Source organism: Serinus canaria, chromosome 18, assembly GCF_022539315.1.
Source record: "Serinus canaria isolate serCan28SL12 chromosome 18, serCan2020, whole genome shotgun sequence".
NCBI lineage: Eukaryota > Metazoa > Chordata > Aves > Passeriformes > Fringillidae > Serinus > Serinus canaria.
Genome location: NC_066331.1, coordinates 291,603 through 310,889, shown reverse-complemented (window position 1 = coordinate 310,889; position 19,287 = coordinate 291,603). Strand labels below are relative to the sequence as shown.

Genomic DNA, 19,287 nt, shown 5'->3' with positions numbered 1-19,287 from the left:
TCCCTGAGGGTCCGGGCAGCCCCGGGCAGCCCCCGCTCCCGCGGCAGAGCGGGCGGTGCGCTGGGACCGGGGAAACCTCCCGGGGAACGGGTCCCCGGCCAGCTCCCCCAGGGCTGGCGCGGTCTAGCTGCCCCCGCCGCCGAGCCGAGCCGGTGCCAGGGAGTGGGGCGGGGCAGGGACAAGCGGCGGCGCTCCCACAGCTCCCGGGAGCTACTGCCGGTGATGCGGGGGGCAGCGCCAGGCACTTGGGCGGGGCTGGGGCACCGGGCTGTGCCCCCCTCGTGCCGGCGGGAGGAGCGGGGCTGCGGGACGCTGCTCCGTGCCCGCGGTCCCTCCCCCCGAGCCGGTCCCTCCCCCTGAGTCGCCACAGCCGCTGCCGTCGCGGCTCTGCTAAAGTTTTCGCCGAGCGCTCCGGACCCGGTCCCCGCCGGTCCCGAGATGCGTTCGGGAGCCGCCGCGAGCCCAGCCCCGACAGGTACGGGAAGGGAGGGAGGGAGGAGGGCAGGGAGCGCTCACAGCCGCGGTATTGGAGCTCGGGATGTCGCATGTCCCGTCGCGGGGATGTGGATTCGAGTGACAACTGCGCAACCCCGGGGCCACGAATTGAGCCCCGGGACCCCAGAGCAGCAGCTCCCAGAGCCGCCTCGATGCTGGGCGCCGGCCCCGGGGAAAATGAGCCCCTGGGTGTTCTGGGCCTGGGGTTCCCGCAGGGCTGTGCCCGCTTCAGTCCCGTACCGCTGCCGCTGGCATCCCTGGGCAGGGGCGCTGCCGTCAGACTCACAGCACCCCTGGGCTCTGCCCCGGCTGCGGCGAGCCCTGGCCAGCGATTCCAGCTGAACTCCGCCGCTTCGGGAGCAATTCCCGGAGCAGCCCTCAGTCGGGGTGGGCCGCGCGTGGTCTCCCTGCTGTGGGCACAGCAGTGCCCATGGGTCTCCTGCCGAGGGGCCGAAGCAGGGGACACTTTGCCAGGTCCCAGCTCTCCCCAAGCTCTCTGGGTATTACGGGGGCCTGGTGCGAGTGCCCTTTGTGACTCTGTCCCGAGCTCTGCTGTGTCAACACGGTGTTGGTAAATGGCTTTGTTTAACCAGGACATGTCGGGTATGTGACCTTGCCGTCCTCCTGGTTGCAAGTGCATCTCCAAAGCTGCTGCGGGTCCCCTCTGCCTGGCACTGCACTTCCCTCAGGGTGGTGAGGGAAGCAGGGACTGCGGGTCAGCCTGCTCCCCTGGCACAGAATGGCCTGAGGACAGAGCATCAGCTCTGCTGAGCCCTTGCTGTGCACCCCACAGCACAGCAAGCGCCCGTGCAGTGCCTGCCGCGGGTGTCCTGACACACACCAAATTCAGTGATTGCCCCTGTGATTTTGTCTGTGCATCAGCAGGAAGATTTAGGGCCTGCAGGACCCCTCGTCAGCATGTTAGTGCTGCCCCAGCTGCCAGCTCCTGTGGCTTCCCACCAATCCTGCTCCTTTCCGCACACTGTGGTGCATTTCTTTTTTTTTTTTTTTAATGTTCTGTTGCCTAGAGAGGGGAAAAGAGAAAAAGCTGAACAGAGAATAGGCAAAATGTGGATTAAAAATAGTTAATGAAAAAATGTGACCACAAACCCTGATCAGCAGCACAGGGCTAAAACCAGCCACTGAGAATCTCCATGCGCCTCGCTGTGCCAGGCAAGGACAGGGGCAGGAGAAGCTGGACATGGGGGAGATGGGATGGCTGCTCAGCTCCATCCCCCTGTGCTCCACCACTGCATCCTGCTTTGTCCTGCATCCCCATGTCCTTGTTTATCTACCCCAGCACTGAGGTCAAGGGCACGTGCCTGTGGTGCCAGTGGATGGCTGGGCACGTGTGGCCCCCATAGCACTCCTGCCTTGCTGGGGCTGCTGCCTGGCTGCACCTAGGGCTGCAGATCTGCTGCTGGGGTGGGGAGCTCCCAGTGCAGGGGAGTGTGCACACCAGCTTGTCTGCACTGACCTTTTCCTAGGCTTTTCCCAGCCCTGTGCCTCCCCTGTGACATGCTAACCACACGTGTCAGACCATGCCTCTTGTGCTTTCCGTCTGCGTTTCACAGGTTTTCATGCAACGTGATCAACAAAAACACCCCTTTCCTTGAGCCAGGGATGAGGTGCTCTATGGTTCAGCATCCCCATGCCAGAGCCAGCTGGGCAGCAAGATAATTTGGCTGCTGCCAGGCTGTATCATGGTCCCTCTTTGGTACAGGGCAGCTGTTCAGGTGCCCCCTGACCAGGCCTTGTGGTGGCCAGGCCATAGTGGAGGTGATGCAAAGAGCATTTGTCTCTTTGCATCCTATGCTCCTGTTGACAAAACCACTGTCAGGGCTGGTTTGGGTTTTCTTGGTCCAAGGTGAGACAGAATCTGACATCACCAGTGCCTGGTGACATTGGCTCTCTCCATGTGCCACTGCTCAGGGCTTCCACAATCATGTAGCTCTGTGCAAACAAGTCACAGCCTTGCAGCACAAACACTGTTCCGGGCTGCTCAGCTGCTCCTTTGCTGCCAAAGTTCCTCATACTTAGCTCTCAAGGAAAGAATGGAGAAGGGGAGTAGGAAACATCCCCGAGCTTCTGGCACAGACACAGGGCAGGGACGGTGCAGGACAGACCTCCTGGGCCTCCCTGCCACGGCCATGTCCCCTAGTCCTGCCCTCCTTGCCGTGGGCCTGAGTGGAAAGTGGAGCAGCATCTGCAGGGCCAGGCTGGCACGGGCATTGCATCAGCTCTGGCCCAGCACTGTCCCCTCCCCTGCCAAGTGCCAAAGCCCCTGCCGTGCTGGCATGTAGCTCCAAGCTCCAAGCCAAGCCAGCCGTGGAAAGCACCGCATTAGCACATGGGGGGCTAATGCCTGTGTCCAGAGGCTGCGCAGCCCCCGCAGCCCCACAGCCCCACTGCTGCCTCCAAGCCTGCGGGGCTGTGCTGGGTGTGGGGCTGCACTCACACGAGGCCAAGTCCCCATCCCACCAGGGAGGCAAGAGTCCTGTGGGACCAGGCTCTGGGGGCTGCGCCAACCTCACTGCACTTGTGCAGGGCTGTGGCTGTGCCAAGGTGCTCGAGGTCACGTTGCAGATGCCCATGAGCCTCCTGTGGGGACTTCACCAAGCCCCTGATCCACATGACTATCGGCCACAGAGATCCCAGGTGTGGAGCTCATTCTCTCACACGTGCAATGGCAGCAATGCCAGAGGGGCTGGGGTGGCAAAATCCTCAGGGGAAACTGGCCATGATGGGATGAGGAGAGTGTCTCTTCTTAGGCAGGGCTGGGCACTCAGCCACCAGCGGGGGTCCATGCTGGTGCAGAGGTGCTGCAGGGTAGTATGGAGGCTGCACACCCATCAGTGGGGAGCAAAATCCCAACACAAGCCCTTTCCCACCCCTGTCCCGTGTCTTGTGCAATGCCATGGCAGCAGTGCACCCCAGTCCTCAATTTGCCCTGCACCCTGCCCAGGCCGGCCCCTGCCTCCTGACTACCCTGGGGCCAGTGGCAGCTGCCATGAGCTGCAGGTCAGCTGGGAGCCTGAGGACAGGGCACCAGTCATGGGGAGTGGGGGTCCTTGCCTTGCCCCTGTGGCTGCACAGGGATTGGCACTGCTGGCTCGGGAAAGGCAAATGCAGCTGCAGCCACAGTCTAAGGGCAGATGGTGGTGCCTGTGTGTGACCCCTCTGGCCCCCAGCACTGGGACTACCAGCAGTGGTGTTGCATGTAGCCAACCCAGTGCTGTCTCCTTGTTCCTGCTCTCCTGGCACAAGGTCTCTTCTTCACAGCTGTGGCTCCAAGTGGAGTCGTACTGGGTGTTTGCAGCCTGGCTCCACAAAGGTCAGCAGCCACAGGACCGTGACGCAGGAACATACCCCGTTGTCCAACACCAGTGTGGGGCAAAAGTCCCCTGAACACCAGCTGTCATGCACTGCAGCCCCTCAGAGGCACCAATTCACAGACCAGGCACCTTCCACCCACTGCTTATGACTTGGTGTGGTGGGGGATCCCCCAAAGCCTAGCCCCAGCCAGGGATGAGGTGCCAGGGCAGGGAATGTGGCACTGGGAGCCAGTTGGGCACAGCAGAGTGAGAGGAGGCGGTTAGGATGTGTGGCCAGGTCCCTTGTGCAGTGCTGCCTGTGGCACCCAGGCACAGCTGAGAGGGGCTGCAGCACATCCAGCTGGCAGAGCCGCTGCCCGGGGCACAACAGGTGCTGCTGCTGGGCAGTGCCAGCTCCAGGGAGGTGCCTGTTCTGCCAGTGGTCCCAGCCACCCCAGACCTTGCTGTTCCACCTCACAGAGCCACTGCTCCCTCTCTGTCATTGCCCACTGGCACCAGACCAGGGAGAGCTGGTCCACAGCTACTTCTGCACTCCCAGGTCTCTGCTGGAAACAGCCCCTGTCTGCAGGGACCCCTCATCCTGTGAGTAGTGGGGATCTGGCATGGTGCCACGGCTGCGCAGCGCCACTGGCAGCTGGGGCAAAGGGCTGGGCAGGGAGAGGGGGAAGACCCACGGCGGGGCTAGGAGCATGACTGGCCCCCGTGCCAGGACCCCTCACCCAGTGCAGTCTGCCCGGCTTGGCCACAGCGGGGCCAGGGCCGGGGAGCGGCTGCCAGATGGGGGGAGTCCAGGGCAGAGGCCTCCCTGCTGCTAAATCCCACTGCAGCAACTAAAAATAGCGACACCTCTGCCCCAAAGTTGCTCCCCAGCTGCGCAGAGGGGTTGACAGCAAGTCACTGTGACCCATGGACCTGGAGGAGCATTCCCAACCAGGGCAGGGACTGATGCTTGGCCAGGGACTGGCACTGGCATCTTCCCGTGGGGCTGGGACATGGGTGGCAGTGGCATGGGACAGGTAGGGATGGTGTTGTGCTGGAGGGGGGCACAGGGATGGTGGGATCGGGCTAGCAGGGGAACAGGACAGGGATGCTGGCATGGGGGTGTGGGAGGAAAGAGACAGGGATCCTGAGGTGGGCTGGGAGAGGGACTAGGACAGGGATACTGACTGGGCAACAGTGTTGCTAGGGTGGGGCTGGGGTGATGACAAAAACAGGAATTCTGGAATGGTGAGGTGGCTAGTGAGCGCCCAAGAAAGGTCCCTATTCACAGAGCCCACTCAGTGAGAACTGTCCCAGGAGACAGCTCCCTCTGTCCTGGGACTGGCTAAATAAGGCCATCGCAGGTCCTGCTCCCCGAGCTGCATCTGGAGCCCCATGTGCTGATTAATGAGCTGCTCCAGCAGCCACTTGCGACATGGCAAGTGGGTCTGCACGGATGGAGGAAACACGACTTTCCCAGGGATAAAAATAGGCACAGGCAGAGCAGCGAGGCCTGGGAGCAGACTGATGGGGAGCACGACGCTCTGGCTGGTGCCCAGGGGGAGCCCAGGGGCTGGGGGTGATGCTGCAGTGCCTGTGCCAGCACTGGCACCACTGTCCATCCCATCCCCCCAGCTCAGCTGCCCTCATCCCACACAGCCGGGCTGTGCCATGGTGCTGCTGCCAAAATGGGGCCCTGTGGGAAGAGCCAAAATCCTGCTCAGGAGCCCCATAACCGGCTTAGGGACAGAGGGAATTACGGCACCTCGTGAGCCACAGCCTGTGGAGCACCCAGACCCCATGTCAGGCAAGGCCCCACGTCACTGCCTGGAGCTGGGGGAGATGGACCCACAGGGGCACAGCCCAGCTGAGCTTGTTCTAGGGTCACAGCAGCCCCACGGGCCAGGATCCCTGTGGATTAATGGCCAGTGTCCCACCCCTGCTGGCCCCGTGCTCTCCATGGCTCCCTGGCCACTGCCATCCCCGGTGGGTGCTCCTGCCAGACCATGGCTGGGTTAGTGGCCCAGGCATGAGAGTCCATGGAGGCAGAGGGAGCCAAGATGCCAGCCTCTGCCTGAGAGGATGCTCAGGTGTGAGGAGGGGTCCCTTCTACCATGGGGGGTCTGCATTCTCAGGACTTAGCAATGATGCACAGCTGGGTCCCAGCAGCACTGTGGGGTGGCACCAGCCCAGGTTTTCTGTGAGGGTCTGGAGGCAGCACTGCAGCCACACGGGGGCTGAAACTGGTTTGGCAGGCAGAGCACCTGCACGGTCACTGTCCCAGTGCCTTCCTGGGGAGGATAATACAGGCACTCGGTGCAAAATGAGTGAACAAATATCTGAATGTGAACACCAAGCAGGGTTGGGTAGGGATAGGAACAGGAGTGAGGCACCAAGACTGTGCCTGGCTCTGTGCCAGAGTGACTCTAACCTCACCTGCCCTAGCCCCATGTCCCCCAGCTGTGTCCCAGGAGTCCCCGTGACCAGGCGTCTTGCACAGGGTTGCCCACATGCCAGGGCCGTCACCTCCAGGGTGGAGAAGCTGCTGAGGGCCAGTAGGAAGCCGTGTGCCCTGCGCTGTGTCCCATGCATGTGGTCCAGAGGAGGGATGTCCCAGCCACGTCTCCTCACCCTGCTGGTACTGCTGCTCTGCTGCCAGGTAAGGATGAGCTGTCGGACATGAGGGTGCTCTGCCCCACGCTCAGCCCCGTACCCACGCAGGACTGCCACTGAGCCACCCATCTCACTGCATCCCCTCACCGTGGCACATGGTACAGCATGTGATGTCCCTTTGTGCCTCCTCATGGCATGGCACGGCACGGCACAGCATGGCATGTTTGCCTGCACTCGCCTGTGGCTGTCCCCCAACTGGGGTCACCGCCTGGCACAGCACGGTGGCCCCTGAGAGCAGGACAAGTGACAGGTGGTGGTCCCTGGTGCCCGCAGGGTCCTTCTGCCCAGATCACGGATAACGTTGTGGAGAGATGGAAGGAGTACAGCGAGGAGTGCCAGCGCAACATGAGCCGCCTGCCCGCGCCCACAGGTCAGTGCCCCTGGGGTCCCGAGGGTCCTGGTGGGACAGGATGGGGACAGGGTCCTGTTGAGATGGGGATGGGGCACAGGAGCCCGCACAGGGCCCCAGCAGGATGAGGTCAGAGCAGAGGGGGCAGTGGAGGGTGAGGCCAAAGTGCCACCAGCTCCTGTCCTCCTGCAGAGCTCGTCTGTAACCGCACCTTCGACAAGTTCTCCTGCTGGCCCGACACGATGCCCAACAGCACAGCCAGTGTGCCCTGCCCCTGGTTCCTGCCCTGGTACCAGAAAGGTAACACGGGGAGGCAAGTGTGCATGTGAAGCTGTGCAGCGTGTGCAGCTGTGCGCTGTGTGCACCTGTGCCATGTGTTCACACATGTGTGCAGCTGTGCAGTGTGTGCAGCTGTGCTGGGACACCTGTGCAGTGTGTTCACACGTGTGTGCAGCTGTGCAGGGACACCTGTGTGCTGTGTGCATGTGCTGCTGCAGGCGGTCACACCTGGGCCAGTGCATGCTGCCTGCGGGGGCGCTGGGGCTGGCATTCCTCACCATCCCCTCCCCTCACAGTGAAGAACAGACACGTCTTCAAGACCTGTGGGCCAGACGGACAGTGGGTGACAGGCCCGCGGGGACAGTCCCTGCGCGATGCCACACAGTGTGAGCAGGATGACGAGGACCTAAAGGCACAGGTGGGCAGACCTGGGCAGCAGGGGTGTGGGGGTCCCTGCCTGCCCCCCCTGCCTGCCCTCTGTCTGCCCCTGCCCTCACTTGCTCCCTCCTCTTCCAGGAAAAATTTGCCAAGACCTATGGCAGCTTCAAGGTGATGTACACTGTGGGCTACTCTGTGTCCCTGTGTGCGCTGCTGCTTGCCCTGGCCCTGCTGCTGGGCTTCAGGTGGGAGTCTGGGCATGGCTGTCCACAGGCTGGGCAGGTGGAGGCCAGGGGCCCACGCACAGGCATTGACAATGGCCCCCAAATCCGCAGCAAGCTGCACTGCATGAGGAACTACATCCACATGAACCTCTTCGCCTCCTTCATCCTGAAGGGCGTCTCCGTGCTGGTCATCGACGCCCTGCTCAAAACCCACTACAGCGACAAGATCGACGGCTACAACGTGCAAGTGTGGCTGAGTGACGAGGTGAATGCTGGCAGGGACAGGGACAGGGACAGGGACAGGGACAGGGACAGGGACAGGGACAGGCAGTGCTGTGGGGCTGGGAGCACTGGTGACACTGGGGTCTGGGGGCACTGGTGGGGCTGGGGGCACACACACAGGCAGCGCTGCAGCCCTGACCCCTGCCCACAGGCAGCTGCAGGCTGCCGGGCAGCCACGGTCTTCATGCAGTACGGCATCGTGGCCAACTACTGCTGGCTGCTGGTGGAAGGCATCTACCTGCACAACCTGCTGGTGGTGGCCGTCTTCTCCGAGAGGAGCTACTTCACCCTCTACCTGTGCATCGGCTGGGGTGAGTGTGGGTGCGCTGGGCTCCCTGACCCTGTGCCCTGCTGTGCCTCACCTGTCCTCTGCTCACCTCCCCTCAGGGGCACCCATGCTCTTCCTCATTCCCTGGGTCATTGTGAAGTTCCTCTACGAAAACATACAGTGAGTACCAGCTCTAGCTGCTGGCTGGAGGGGAGCACAGGGCACAGGGAGGTGCATATGGGACTCTAGGGATGTTGTGCTGATCCTGGAGTCACTCCACACCATTGCCCATGGCAAGGAGCAAGGTTCTGGGCCTTAGTGCTTGCTTGATTCAGGCTGCCAATGCCATGCCAGTCTCCAGCAGCTGCCTGGTCAAGGAGCTTCCTGGCAGTCCCCATCCCTCCATTCTGCAGGTGCTGGTCCACGAACAACAACATGGGCTTCTGGTGGATTCTTCGCTTCCCCGTGTTCCTGGCCATCCTGGTGAGCCCACTGCAGCCCCCTGCTCCACATCTGTGTCACAGGCCCCAGGATGGCTGTGGGAGGGGCTGCCCAGGGCAGGGGAACAGAGGTGTCCTGTCTGGCCCTCCTCTGGCTTGGCCTGTGCCCCTGATGGCTCACTCCATTCCATTGCAGATCAACTTCTTCATCTTCATCCGCATCATTCAGATCCTTGTTTCCAAGCTCCGTGCACACCAGATGCGCTACACTGACTACAAGTTCAGGTGGGTGCTGGACGTGGCTCTTCCTGTGCCCCCACGGCTGCATGCCCACCAGTGACCCCCATCCCACAGGCTGGCCAGGTCCACGCTGACGCTCATCCCGCTGCTGGGCATCCACGAGGTGGTCTTTGCCTTCATCACGGACGAGCACGCCCAGGGCACCCTGCGCTACGTCAAGCTCTTCTTCGACCTCTTCCTGAGCTCCTTCCAGGTAAGCCCAGCCCTCACAGGACCAGCCCTCCATGGGGACACTCAGTCTCAGGAGGGACTAGACTGAGGTCTGGTCCTCACGCCTCTGCTCTTCACACCTCTCTTCCCCCTGCCCAGGGTTTGCTGGTGGCCATTCTCTACTGCTTCGTCAACAAGGAGGTGAGCAGGACAGCGGGGGCACAGGCAGCAGGGGCATGGGCTCACACTGACAGCTGCTGCCCGCAGGTGCAGGCAGAGCTGCTGAAGCGGTGGCAGCGCTGGAAGCTGGGGAAGGACCTGGCTGAGGAGTACAAGCACACCTACAGCCACGCACCCAGTGCCCGCAATGGCGCTGGCAGCACCTGCGAGAAGCACCAGCTGGTGAGCGGCTGCACCAACGGGCTGGGGCGCAGCCTGGCCCCCCAGGCCGGCTCCCAGCGCCTGGAGAGGAGCGGGCGCAGCACTGCCGAGCACCTCGCCCTGGGGGGCCATCACCACTGCTATGAGTTTCCTGAGACCACGGCCGAGAGCCACTTCTGAGCCTGCAGCCGGCTGGAAGGGCTGTGCTGAGCCGCTGGGATGCCACCGTGCCCTGCCCCATCCTCCCCTGGTGCCTGGGCACGTGGACAATGGACACAGTGAGGCAGGAAAGTGGGACCTGGACCTCTGGAAGGGAGAGCTGTGGGGCCAGGGGGATCTGTAGAGGTGGGAGTTTGTCCTGTGGTGCTTCCTCGTGCACCTTTGAGTCCCTGTGCACAGTGCTGTAATTTATCTGTCATATCTGTAAATAGGTGTGGGCCCGTGCCGGGCTGCAGGGCCAGCTCTGTGTGTGCCTTGCTGTGGGCTGTGGGGACTGGGGACACTGGGGACATTGGACATATGTGGACCATGCTCCCAATCACCCCACGGATGCTCCCAAGCCGCAGCCACGGATGGGGAGCTGAGTCACCCGGCAGGGATGGGCTGCTCCAGAAGACAGCGCCACTGCCTGCCCCACTGCCTGCCCCCAGCCCAGCAACAGTGAGGGAGGTAGATGTGCAGCAGCAGCCGCGGCAGCGCTGCCGGCCGGGACTCCAGCTCCCCCAGCACGCGCTTTCCTTTGGCCGCTAATCGGCTCTGTCCTCTCGCTGCCAGGAGCCCTTAATTAAATCATTTGGCTCTGCCCGCGGCACCCCCGCTCTACCGGTGGCTGGCCCAGGCCGTGGCCGGGCATCAGCCGGCAGCAGCGCTGACTCGGTGAGCGCAGTGGGGTGTGGGGCTGCGAGACCCCTGTGCCGACCGGCCGGGCTGCCTGGGCGGGCTCACGGCCGTGGCCTAAGAGGCTTGTGCTGCGCACATGAGCGCTAAGCCCGGATGCCGCAGCTTTGGGCACCACAATCGCCTGGTGTGTGGGGATTAGGCCGGTGCTGCTCCCCGGCTGGGTTCACCCTGCCCGAGGGGTGGCGGCGGGACGGACAGCCGCCCTGCCGTGACCCCCAGCGCCCGTGGACCTGGCCATGGGCACTGCCCGTCACCCATCACTCCTCCCCAGCTGGCCCCGAGCGGGTGACGGTCCCCGGCTGCCCAAGTCCCGTATGCAGCCCGGCACAGGGGACGCGCTGAGGGGCTGAGAGCTGGGAGTCCCACCAGTGAACAGGGGGCAGGCGGCCGCGCCCTGGCTAAATCGCACCCAGCAGCAGCACCGCCCGCCCGCACGGCCGCAGCCTCGACACCCGCTGCTGCCCTGACACCCACGGCTCCCCTGGTACCCACGGCTCCTCTGACACCCTCGGGAGCCGTGCTGACTGCGGGGTCCCCGGCCACAGCGAGGCACCGCCGGGGCTGGCATGGCACGGCCAAAGAAGCGATGGCCCGGGCCACGCAGAGCTTGGCTCTGGCAGCAGAGCCCAGCCCACAGTAATTTTCCTCTGTTTACTCGACAACTTGCCGTCTGCCCTGGCCGAGCAGGACCCGGCGCCCGAGAGGCAGAGCAGCGCTGGCAGCGGGGACAGGAGCAGCAGAGACGGGGCACAGAGGGTCTGGGCTGCGGGCTCGGGGCTGTGGGGCGGGGGCAGCAGCACCCTGGGGCTCCGGCAGAACGGGCGAGGGGAGGGGAGCACAGTGATGGGGGTCTGCCCAGGCCCCCAAGTGCAGGGATGGGAACAGGAACAGAGGGAGGGACAGGGATTGCCCCGCTCACAGCCATGGTGCCAGAGCGGCCCCGGCAGCCCCCGCGGAGCCAGCGGCCCTACAGCCGCTGCCGTCACTGCGGCCTTCCTGACGTGGTAACGAGCCTAATTGAGGCAAATTGCTGGAGCACCAAGCAGTTTCTGGGAAGGTAAATATGGTCATGGCACGGAGCTGTGCCCTGTGCCTGTTGCTCCAGCGTTGCTGTGGCAACACCCCACTACGGACCCCCAACCCCGCTGGGGCCAGGCTGGCTCCCAGACCAATCACACAATGATGGGGACCCTTCAGGGACCTCAAGCCAGCCCCAGCCCATGGGCGTGCTGACGATATGTCCTGTGTCCCCTGGAGCTGAGGGGCAGCCCCCAGCGCTGCCCCATGTCCCACAAACCCCCAAAAGTCCCAAGGAGGGATGGTGTCTGCTGGTGCCCAGGAGCCCCGTGCAACCACACGATGTCTGCCTGCACCAGGCCATGTCCCACAGCGCCTGTGCCAGCCAGGTGTGTCCCAGAGCTGGGCACTACCTGTGCTGCAGGGCTGAAACTGCAGCCCTGGACCCTAGGCACCTCCAGCTCCCACTTGCTCTGGCCAGCAGCTCCCAATAGCTACAGTAACTACAGCCCCCAGGATGGCTGGGTTGGGAGGCAACAGCGCTTCCTGGCACCTCCCTGGAAGTGGGGCTGGCCCCGGCCCAAGGACACGGCCCTTGTGGGACTGCAGGCCCTTGTGGGACTGCAGCACCATCCTTTCCCATCAGTGCAGAGGTGCTGGAACGGCACCTCTGCCTGCCTTGGCCTGGCACTGCCAGCAGTGCTGTCACCCGTGCTCATCCTGCCAGGGGCACGGGCACCCCCACCCCGAGGAACAGCTCAGGCAGCGCAGCCTGTAAGCGTGTGTGCACACATACACGTGTACACCACACACAGACACACACACACATGAACACCATACACACACGTGTGCACACATACACCACACACACACACAGCCCCACCACACATGCACACACACGTGTGCACACGTATGCCACACACACACACCACACATGCACGCATGCACACACATACATACATGTATACCACGTACCATACACACATATATACCACACACACACTGACACATGTGCACATGCACACACGTGTGCGCGCACACACACACTCACGTGTACGCACACAGGCAGGCGCTGCCCTCAGCTGCCCGACGGGAGCCGCTTGCTCCTGGAATCCAGAGGGATGAAGGTGCTGACAGCAGCCTGGCCAGACTTGCAGGATGGCTTGGGTGGGAAGGGACCTTTGAATGTCCCCTGGCCCAGCCCCCGCAGCGAGCAGGGACACCTGCAGCAGACCAGGCTGCTCAGAGTCCCGTCCAGCCTGGCACTGAGTGTTTCCAGGGATGGAGTACCCAAGCACCCCCTGCCTTTCCAGGCAGCCCGTGCTGGAACCTCTCTGCCCTAAGCAGAGACTCTGCAGACAGCACAGCGCAGCCATGGAGCCAGCCCCTGGCTGTGGAGTTGGTCCCAAGACATGGAATGGGGCTGAGGCAGTTCCTCACCCCCAGACTGGTGACCGGGGCTGTGTCCCCCAGCCAGTGCCCTCCTGACACAGCCCGCCGTGCCTGGCAGTGCCCCCCACCCCACCCCAGCACAGCCAGGCACGGCGGGCAGTGCCCCCCACCCCACCCCAGCACAGCCAGGCACGGCGGGCAGTGCCCCCCACCCCACCCCAGCACAGCCAGGCACGGCGGGCAGTGCCCCCCACCCCAGCACAGCCAACCCCTAGGCGCGGCGCCTCGCAGGAAAATTCCCACTTTATCAAGGGAATTGAGCAGCACAAATTGGTCTCCTAAGTCGATTCTGCCTGCTGCCAGGCCTCTTCCCCACCACCTAATTTGATGACAAACACGTTCCTCTCCTCCTCCCACCCTTTAATCTAATGAAGAGCACTGTGTCCAAGGCACAGGGAAATAAACCCTGATGAGGTCGATTTTTATAGATAAACAGCCTGATTTCCCTGGCCTGTGGCCTCACTCCTCACACCCCTAACACCCACCACCTCCCGCTACTGCCTCACCATCCTTGCCCTGCAATTTGGCATCAGTCTTTATAAAAATCACCTGCTTATAGAATGTTTTTTGTACATTTCATTAGAGCTTGAGCAGCTGCTTTGCCTCTGGCTTTACTGTGCCCAAGAAAAGAGGAAAACAAGGCAGAGGCTGGTGAGGCTGCAGCGGAGCCCTTGTGCCCAGGGGCATGCAGGGGTCCTGCAGACCTGGGATGGCCCCAGATAGGTGCCCAGACAGGGGGGCAGTGTTGGGCTCCCTGGCAGCTGAACAGCAGCCTGCCTGGACACAGGACACAGTCCTGGACCTGCTAAGGGCTTTGAGCCAGGGCACCCACTGGCCTATCAGGCTCCCTGAACACACCACAGGGCCTATCCCACCAGAAGAGTGAAAGGAGAGAGGCTGTGACAGTGACACCATCACTCTCTGTCCCCCACTGCCCGCAGCTGCAGGGATGCAGGGCCTGGGGTGGCTCGTGAGGCAATAGGGGCTGAGTTCCCATCTTGCTGTGCCAGAACCAAGCAGCAGGAATGTTTTGATGATGGAAGGTAAACAGGGTTGAGGCAAGTGTCAAGATGCACTCAAGCAGAAATTCTAGCAATGCTAAGTATAGCCTAAATGCCATTAAAGCAGGAGAAGGAAGAGGATACTGAGGGTATTAATAGTCTCAACATTTAAATCCTGGGTGCAGCGACAGCTCCCGGGATGCTGGCTGCCCAAGCCCAAGGGCACTGTGCCACGGACACGCTGCACCTGCCCACAGGGGAACCAACAGCCCAGCAAGTGCAAAAAACAAACACAGCTCCTGCTCTCTGCCCCTCGTCCACGCCCCAGAGCTGGGCCAGGCTGCAGCACCACACCAAGGCAGCCCCAAAAGGACACCAGCGTTTATTTACAACACTCCTCAAGTGACATACCACAGAAAGGAAAGGGTACAGTACAACTCAAGGAATCAACAAAGGAAAGGTATTGGCAGCCCCAAGTCCCTGCAGCCCTCCCCACAGCCACTGGTGCTGCACGGGCCTGGCAGCCCCATCCCCACCAGCTCGGAGCTCAGGTGGGCAAGGGGGCTGCCAGCTCTCCCCACGGAGCAGCCCAGCAGCTCAGGTGGGCAAAGCTGACCCAGTCACTCTCTCTGGCTCAGGCAAGGACACAGGAACCATCCACGCAGTGCCAGGAGTGAGTGGCTTAAGGAAGTGCCCTGGTGTGGTTCCAGTTCTGCAGCCACCCAGGGCGAGCTGAGGGGCCAGGTGTCTTCCAAGGTTTGCGCATCTGGAAAATGGTGTTAGTACAAAACTGCAGCGTTGCCAGGGCAAGGAGCTCCTGAGCCTTGCTCTGTGCAGCCCCACGGCTGCCCCCACGGCCACTTTCTCCTGAGGGGCTGCAGGTGGCCTAGGTCCCTCTGAGCACCTCTCAGAAGCCTGGGGCTAGTGCTGACACTCCACCTCTCCATCTGTAGGGAGAGGAACACCTTCCCCTCCAGCACCACAGGGACCAGGCCTGATCTAAGCAGGTAGAAAATATGACCTCAGATGTGGCCCACGTGCTCTGGCAGCAAGCAGCCCAGGCAGCAACTTGCTGCCACAGTGGAACTGGGAGGAGCCTTGCTATGGCTTCCCAGCTCTCAGCTGCACAACGGGGCTGGACAGGGCTTGCCCCTGTGTCGGGAGGCACAGGAACAGACTCGACTGTGCCACCTACCCTCGGCCAGCCCCAGCAGCAGTGGAGCTGAGGTGCACAGGGGAAAGCAAGACCCCGTGCTGCCCGATCCAACAGCACATCTGCCTCGGCCCTGCCCAGCCTGGCACGGAGGGCAGCGACAGGAGGGGAACAGGGGATCGGGTTGCTCAGCATGAAGTGGGGAAGGGCAGTTTGAGGCCAGAGAAAGCTATGAGCGGGGGGCTGGAATCCTTTGCAACAGGCTCGGGGCAGTCTCAGTGAGGCCCTGAGCATCCTCAACCTCAGGCAGCTTCAGAGCCAACCCCAGAGCCCCAGAGCTGACTGGCTCTCCCGCGGGCTTTTAGAAGGACAGACCAGAGGAAGAAATCAACACAAAATTTGAAATTAAATCTGCTTGAGGACCTCAGGAAAGCAGCCGACCCGCAGGGGAAGACCCGCTTTAGGACTTCTTTGCATCCTGTGTGTTCCTCCTCTTCAGATCACCCAGGTCGACGGGTTTAAACGCTGCAAGGGAGACAGGAGAGATTCTGGGGGCAGAGGCAGCACAGCCCCCACCTGGAGAGCGCAACGCCCGGCCCGGCCCGGCCGGCGCGGTGCCCCCGTCCCCCGCACCTTTCAGGCTGGGGTTCGGCATCTTCTCCACGTATTCCTCGACCAGGCCGCGCTCGGAGCCCATCTGGCTGCGCAGGTCGCGCTCCACGCACTGCCAGGCTGCAGGGACAGGGCCAGGGCCAGGGCCAGGGGCCGCTCGCCTCGGCCGCCCCGAGCCGCCCCGAGCCCCCCCGCCCCGCGGCCGCCGCCCCGCTCACCCTCGTAGATGAAGCGCACGTTCTCCTCGTGGGCCGGCGTGAAGATCTCGCTGCCGGCGCCGGGGGAGCGCGGGCCGCCGCTCCGCTTTCCGTTGTACACCACCCGGGAGACGGGGGAGCTGCAAGCGGAGCGCGAGGGGAACTGAGCCGGGCCCGGGGCGGCGCTGGGCCCGGGGCCGGGCGGGGCTCACCTGGCCATGTCGGCAGCGGCGCTCAGCGGGGCTCGGCGGGGCCGGAAGGGGCTCGGCGCGGCTGCGGGAGGAAGGCGAGGGCGAGGCCGGGCTAGGCCGCGCGGCGCCCCCCGCCCGTCGCCGGGCAACGCGCGCCCCTCACCTGGGCCCTCCCGCCTGTGCCAGCCGCACAGACGGAAGCGCAGCAGCGCGCAGGCGCAGCCCCGCCCCACCAGGCGGCAGTCACACCCCCGCGCCGCCATGCGCACCGCGCTGGCCACGCCCCCCGCCCGGCACAGCCCCGCCCCAGCGGTACCGGACATGGCGGCGGAGGTGGTACCGGAGATGGTACCGGAGTTGATAACCGAGATGCTTTATTGGAAAAGTACAAAGTGGTTCGCGATTCGCAGTACCGGGCGCTGCTGCCCGTTGGCTGCCCGGGCCCAGCCCGGGCGCAGCCCCGGTCCCGGGCAGGCGCAGCCCCCCGGCCCGGCCCCAGGCGCTCGGTGTTGGCCGTGCCCGGCTCAGCGCAGCGCGGCGCCTCCCAGGAGCTGCACCAGGTCCTCGTACTCGGGGTCGATGAGGTCCGAGGGTTTCTCCCCGTCGTCCGTGGTGGCCTCCAGGCTGGCCCCAAGGGACAGGAGGTACCTGCAGGGCGCGGAGCTGAGCCGGGCCGGGCAAAGCAGCCCCGGTGCCGCCGCCTCCACGGCCGGGAGCGGCCCGGCCCGAGCAGCCGCAGGGGCCGCGCCAGCACCGGGCAGCCCGAGGAGCCGCACGATGCGCGGGCAGCACGGCGCTGCCAGTCCCCCACGGCCGTACCTGGCGATGTCGGCGTAGCCGTCGCTGCAGGCCATGTGCAGGGGCGTCCAGCCGTTCTCGTCCCTCTGATGGATGTCAGCGCCGTATTTCACCAGGAGCTTGACGCAGTCCAGGTTTCCCGTCAGCACGGCTTCATGCAGCGCTGCCATGCCTGGAGGGACAGGGGCTGTTAGCCCTGGCCGGGAAGGGCTCTCCACGCTGAATTCACAGCTCAGGAGAGGGGTGCAGGCACTCTCCTTCTCAGGGAGGAACACAGACTGAGGAAGCCAGAGGAGCTGTGGGTTCCTGTTGCCCTTCTGCAGCATGAATACCCTGTCTGGGATGGTGCAGCACCCATTGGCCCAGCTAGGCAGGAGAGAGGGAGGGAAGGGGAACTGCTCCTTAGAGCAGCTGCTCTGAGTCCTGTACAGGACTCACAGGGAGACACAAGAAGAGTCTCTGGTGTCAGGCTCTGCCTGAGTTTGGAAGCCCATCACTAACAAATAATCACTATGGGCAGAAGGCAAAGGCTCATTTGAGTCTCTCTCCATGGCCTTGTGAGAGCTGAAGCCAAGCACAAGAAAAGGACAGATCTGGGCTCTGCATCAGCCTGTACAGATCCAGTCATTCCATAAACAGTTTCTGGTGAGGCTGTGCACACAGAACACGAAGCTTTCCCCAAGTCCCCAGAGCCAGACATACATGAGGGAGCAAGCAGTGCCTGTGAGAAACAGGCAGAGCCAGGAACAAATGCAGATCCCCAGTCAGGGGAAAAGGCAGGAGTGCCAGGGTGCTGCCCAGAGCTCGCAGCCTGTGCTTGCTGCTGCCCTTTGGGGTCCCACCACACTATGGGGGCTCAATGGTGCCTTACAGGCACCCCAGGGGCCAGGCTCCCCCTTTCCCCCTTTGACTCTGCTGGTGAGGGCAGATGCTGGGGCCACCCTGGGGCTCCTGGGCCCTGCTGGGCACTGTTCCTTGCTGAGGGGCCCAGCGTGCTCCAGTTCTGCTGAGGGTGTCCCTCAAACAGCCCCCAGGCTGTGCTGCTGCTCTGCCCAGCTCTGCCGACCAGCAACACTCACCAGAAGGGTAGATGGTGTCCAGTGTCACCTTCCTGGCTCGTATGAACCTGCCCACCTGCTCCAGGTCCCCCTGCTTGATGTGGTCCTGGAAGACGACGTCGTTGGGGAAGCGCACGGTGCGGGAGGCCCTCAGCCGCGGCGTGCACCGCCCGTAGCGCGGCACGGCGGGGCAATAGTCCCTCATGCTGACGGCAGCCTTCAGGCACAGCGGCATGGGGGCTGTTCAGCACGCAGCCCAGCCCCTCGCTGCCCTGCTGCCTCCTCTCCTGCCCTCACAGGCCCTCCTGGCTGCAGATCTGTGCTGGCCCGCTGTGTCCGTGTCCCCACGCCGCAGGGACGCGGCAGCCGCCGTGCTCTCCCGCACTCCTGGGTCACATGCAGGACGTGGCACCGGCCCTCACAGCTCACCCACAGGCCCTTGGCCCAAGACTGATGGTTCTCTGGGATCACCACGTTATAAAGACTGCCCTGGGCTATTTTGGGGACATGCAGCTCATGCTATTTGCCATGATGCTTCGTAATCGAGCCGCCCGGGCCTGCAGCCTCCCACTTTTGGGCAGAAGTTGGTGTCTCATCTTACCACCCACCTGTTGATGTGCCCATCCAAAGGGTCAAATCTACTCTTGCATGGGTAGCCCTTCAGGGGAGCCTGGAAGCAATTTCCCAACATCAAGCCCTTCTGGGGAAAGGGGCACGGGCACAAACAGCAACACAGGGCACCGGCCGCTCGTGTCCCAGCTGGCCAGTGCAGTGTGGGTGTGCCAGGGCTGCAGGCACAATCCCATCCAGAGCTGTCACCCTCCTGTAGCTGCAGAGAACAACCTGAAAGGAGCAGGAGGAGCTGTGCTGCCCAGCATAACTGTGACAGCACACAGCCCAGCAAGGGAGCACAGCCTGAGTGTCTGATGGCCCCTGTGCCCTTGTGGGGACAGAGGTGCTGCTGGCAACCCCAAGACAGGCATAGAACCAGAAGCCTGCACTGCTGGTCCCTGGTGTTCCTTGTCCTACTTGAGACACAGAAGCAGCCTTAGAGGAACAGCAGAACAGCACCACCACCAGACAGCTCCTGCCTCTGATACTCTCCAGCTACACTGTCAAAACAACCATCTGCCACAGAGGAGTCATTCAGGTCCAGCAAGGGTTTAAGCAACCACTGTTTTCTCCCATCAAAGTTTGGGCATGTCAGACACTTAAGCATTTTGTGCTCTGTCATGCTAAGTGGGATTGTCCCAGCAGGTGTGTCAGAAAAAAACCCTGTGCTGCTTTAGGAGTCAGGGGTTTCACTGTGCCCCTCCTGCTGCAGACCCTTGCCCTGACCCCAGCAGCACAGTCAGGCACACACCTTAGAACTCCT

General features: G+C 63.1%; 3 protein-coding genes across 4 annotated transcripts; 1 reads left to right on the top strand and 2 right to left on the bottom strand.

Annotated features, from left to right (window-relative positions):
* Positions 1 to 314: 314 nt before the first annotated feature.
* Positions 315 to 9,993, top strand: GCGR (glucagon receptor). The gene is made up of 14 exons (XM_050981498.1): positions 315 to 475; positions 6,255 to 6,468; positions 6,756 to 6,852; positions 7,024 to 7,131; positions 7,407 to 7,528; positions 7,627 to 7,733; positions 7,824 to 7,977; positions 8,146 to 8,305; positions 8,382 to 8,442; positions 8,676 to 8,745; positions 8,899 to 8,987; positions 9,057 to 9,195; positions 9,312 to 9,353; positions 9,420 to 9,993. The coding sequence occupies exons 2-14, from the start codon at positions 6,259 to 6,261 to the stop codon at positions 9,711 to 9,713; spliced, it is 1,653 nt and encodes a 550-aa protein (XP_050837455.1). The 5' UTR covers positions 315 to 475; positions 6,255 to 6,258; the 3' UTR covers positions 9,714 to 9,993.
* A 4,275-nt stretch (positions 9,994 to 14,268) lies between these two features.
* MCRIP1 (MAPK regulated corepressor interacting protein 1) lies at positions 14,269 to 16,274 on the bottom strand. 2 transcript variants are annotated; one of them, XM_050981535.1, is made up of 5 exons: positions 16,078 to 16,274; positions 15,887 to 16,005; positions 15,690 to 15,788; positions 15,480 to 15,581; positions 14,269 to 14,669 (listed from the first exon to the last, which is right to left on the bottom strand). In XM_050981535.1, the coding sequence occupies exons 1-4, from the start codon at positions 16,083 to 16,085 to the stop codon at positions 15,517 to 15,519; spliced, it is 291 nt and encodes a 96-aa protein (XP_050837492.1). In that variant the 5' UTR covers positions 16,086 to 16,274; the 3' UTR covers positions 14,269 to 14,669; positions 15,480 to 15,516. The 2 variants fall into 2 exon arrangements, with proteins under 2 accessions (XP_050837492.1, XP_050837491.1); XM_050981534.1 differs by having other exon boundaries at positions 14,269 to 15,581.
* Positions 16,275 to 16,461: 187 nt separating this feature from the next.
* PPP1R27 (protein phosphatase 1 regulatory subunit 27) lies at positions 16,462 to 18,358 on the bottom strand. The gene is made up of 3 exons (XM_009094518.4): positions 17,934 to 18,358; positions 16,876 to 17,026; positions 16,462 to 16,704 (listed from the first exon to the last, which is right to left on the bottom strand). The coding sequence occupies exons 1-3, from the start codon at positions 18,145 to 18,147 to the stop codon at positions 16,581 to 16,583; spliced, it is 489 nt and encodes a 162-aa protein (XP_009092766.2). The 5' UTR covers positions 18,148 to 18,358; the 3' UTR covers positions 16,462 to 16,580.
* Positions 18,359 to 19,287: the final 929 nt, after the last annotated feature.

Excerpts from the sequence above, each read along its gene's own strand:
- GCGR (XM_050981498.1), top strand. The coding sequence starts at position 6,259 with ATGTCCCCCAGCTGTGTCCCAGGAGTCCCCGTGACCAGGCGTCTTGCA. Across the intron at positions 7,132-7,406 it reads CCTGCCCTGGTACCAGAAAG|TGAAGAACAGACACGTCTTC; the intron begins GTAACACGGGGA and ends CTCCCCTCACAG. Across the intron at positions 7,529-7,626 it reads ACGAGGACCTAAAGGCACAG|GAAAAATTTGCCAAGACCTA; the intron begins GTGGGCAGACCT and ends CTCCTCTTCCAG.
- MCRIP1 (XM_050981534.1), bottom strand. Across the intron at positions 15,789-15,886 it reads CGTGCGCTTCATCTACGAGG|CCTGGCAGTGCGTGGAGCGC; the intron begins GTGAGCGGGGCG and ends CTGTCCCTGCAG. Across the intron at positions 15,582-15,689 it reads GCCGAACCCCAGCCTGAAAG|CGTTTAAACCCGTCGACCTG; the intron begins GTGCGGGGGACG and ends TCTCCCTTGCAG.
- PPP1R27 (XM_009094518.4), bottom strand. The coding sequence starts at position 18,147 with ATGCCGCTGTGCCTGAAGGCTGCCGTCAGCATGAGGGACTATTGCCCC. Across the intron at positions 17,027-17,933 it reads GGACACCATCTACCCTTCTG|GCATGGCAGCGCTGCATGAA; the intron begins GTGAGTGTTGCT and ends CTGTCCCTCCAG. Across the intron at positions 16,705-16,875 it reads GGCTACGCCGACATCGCCAG|GTACCTCCTGTCCCTTGGGG; the intron begins GTACGGCCGTGG and ends CGCGCCCTGCAG.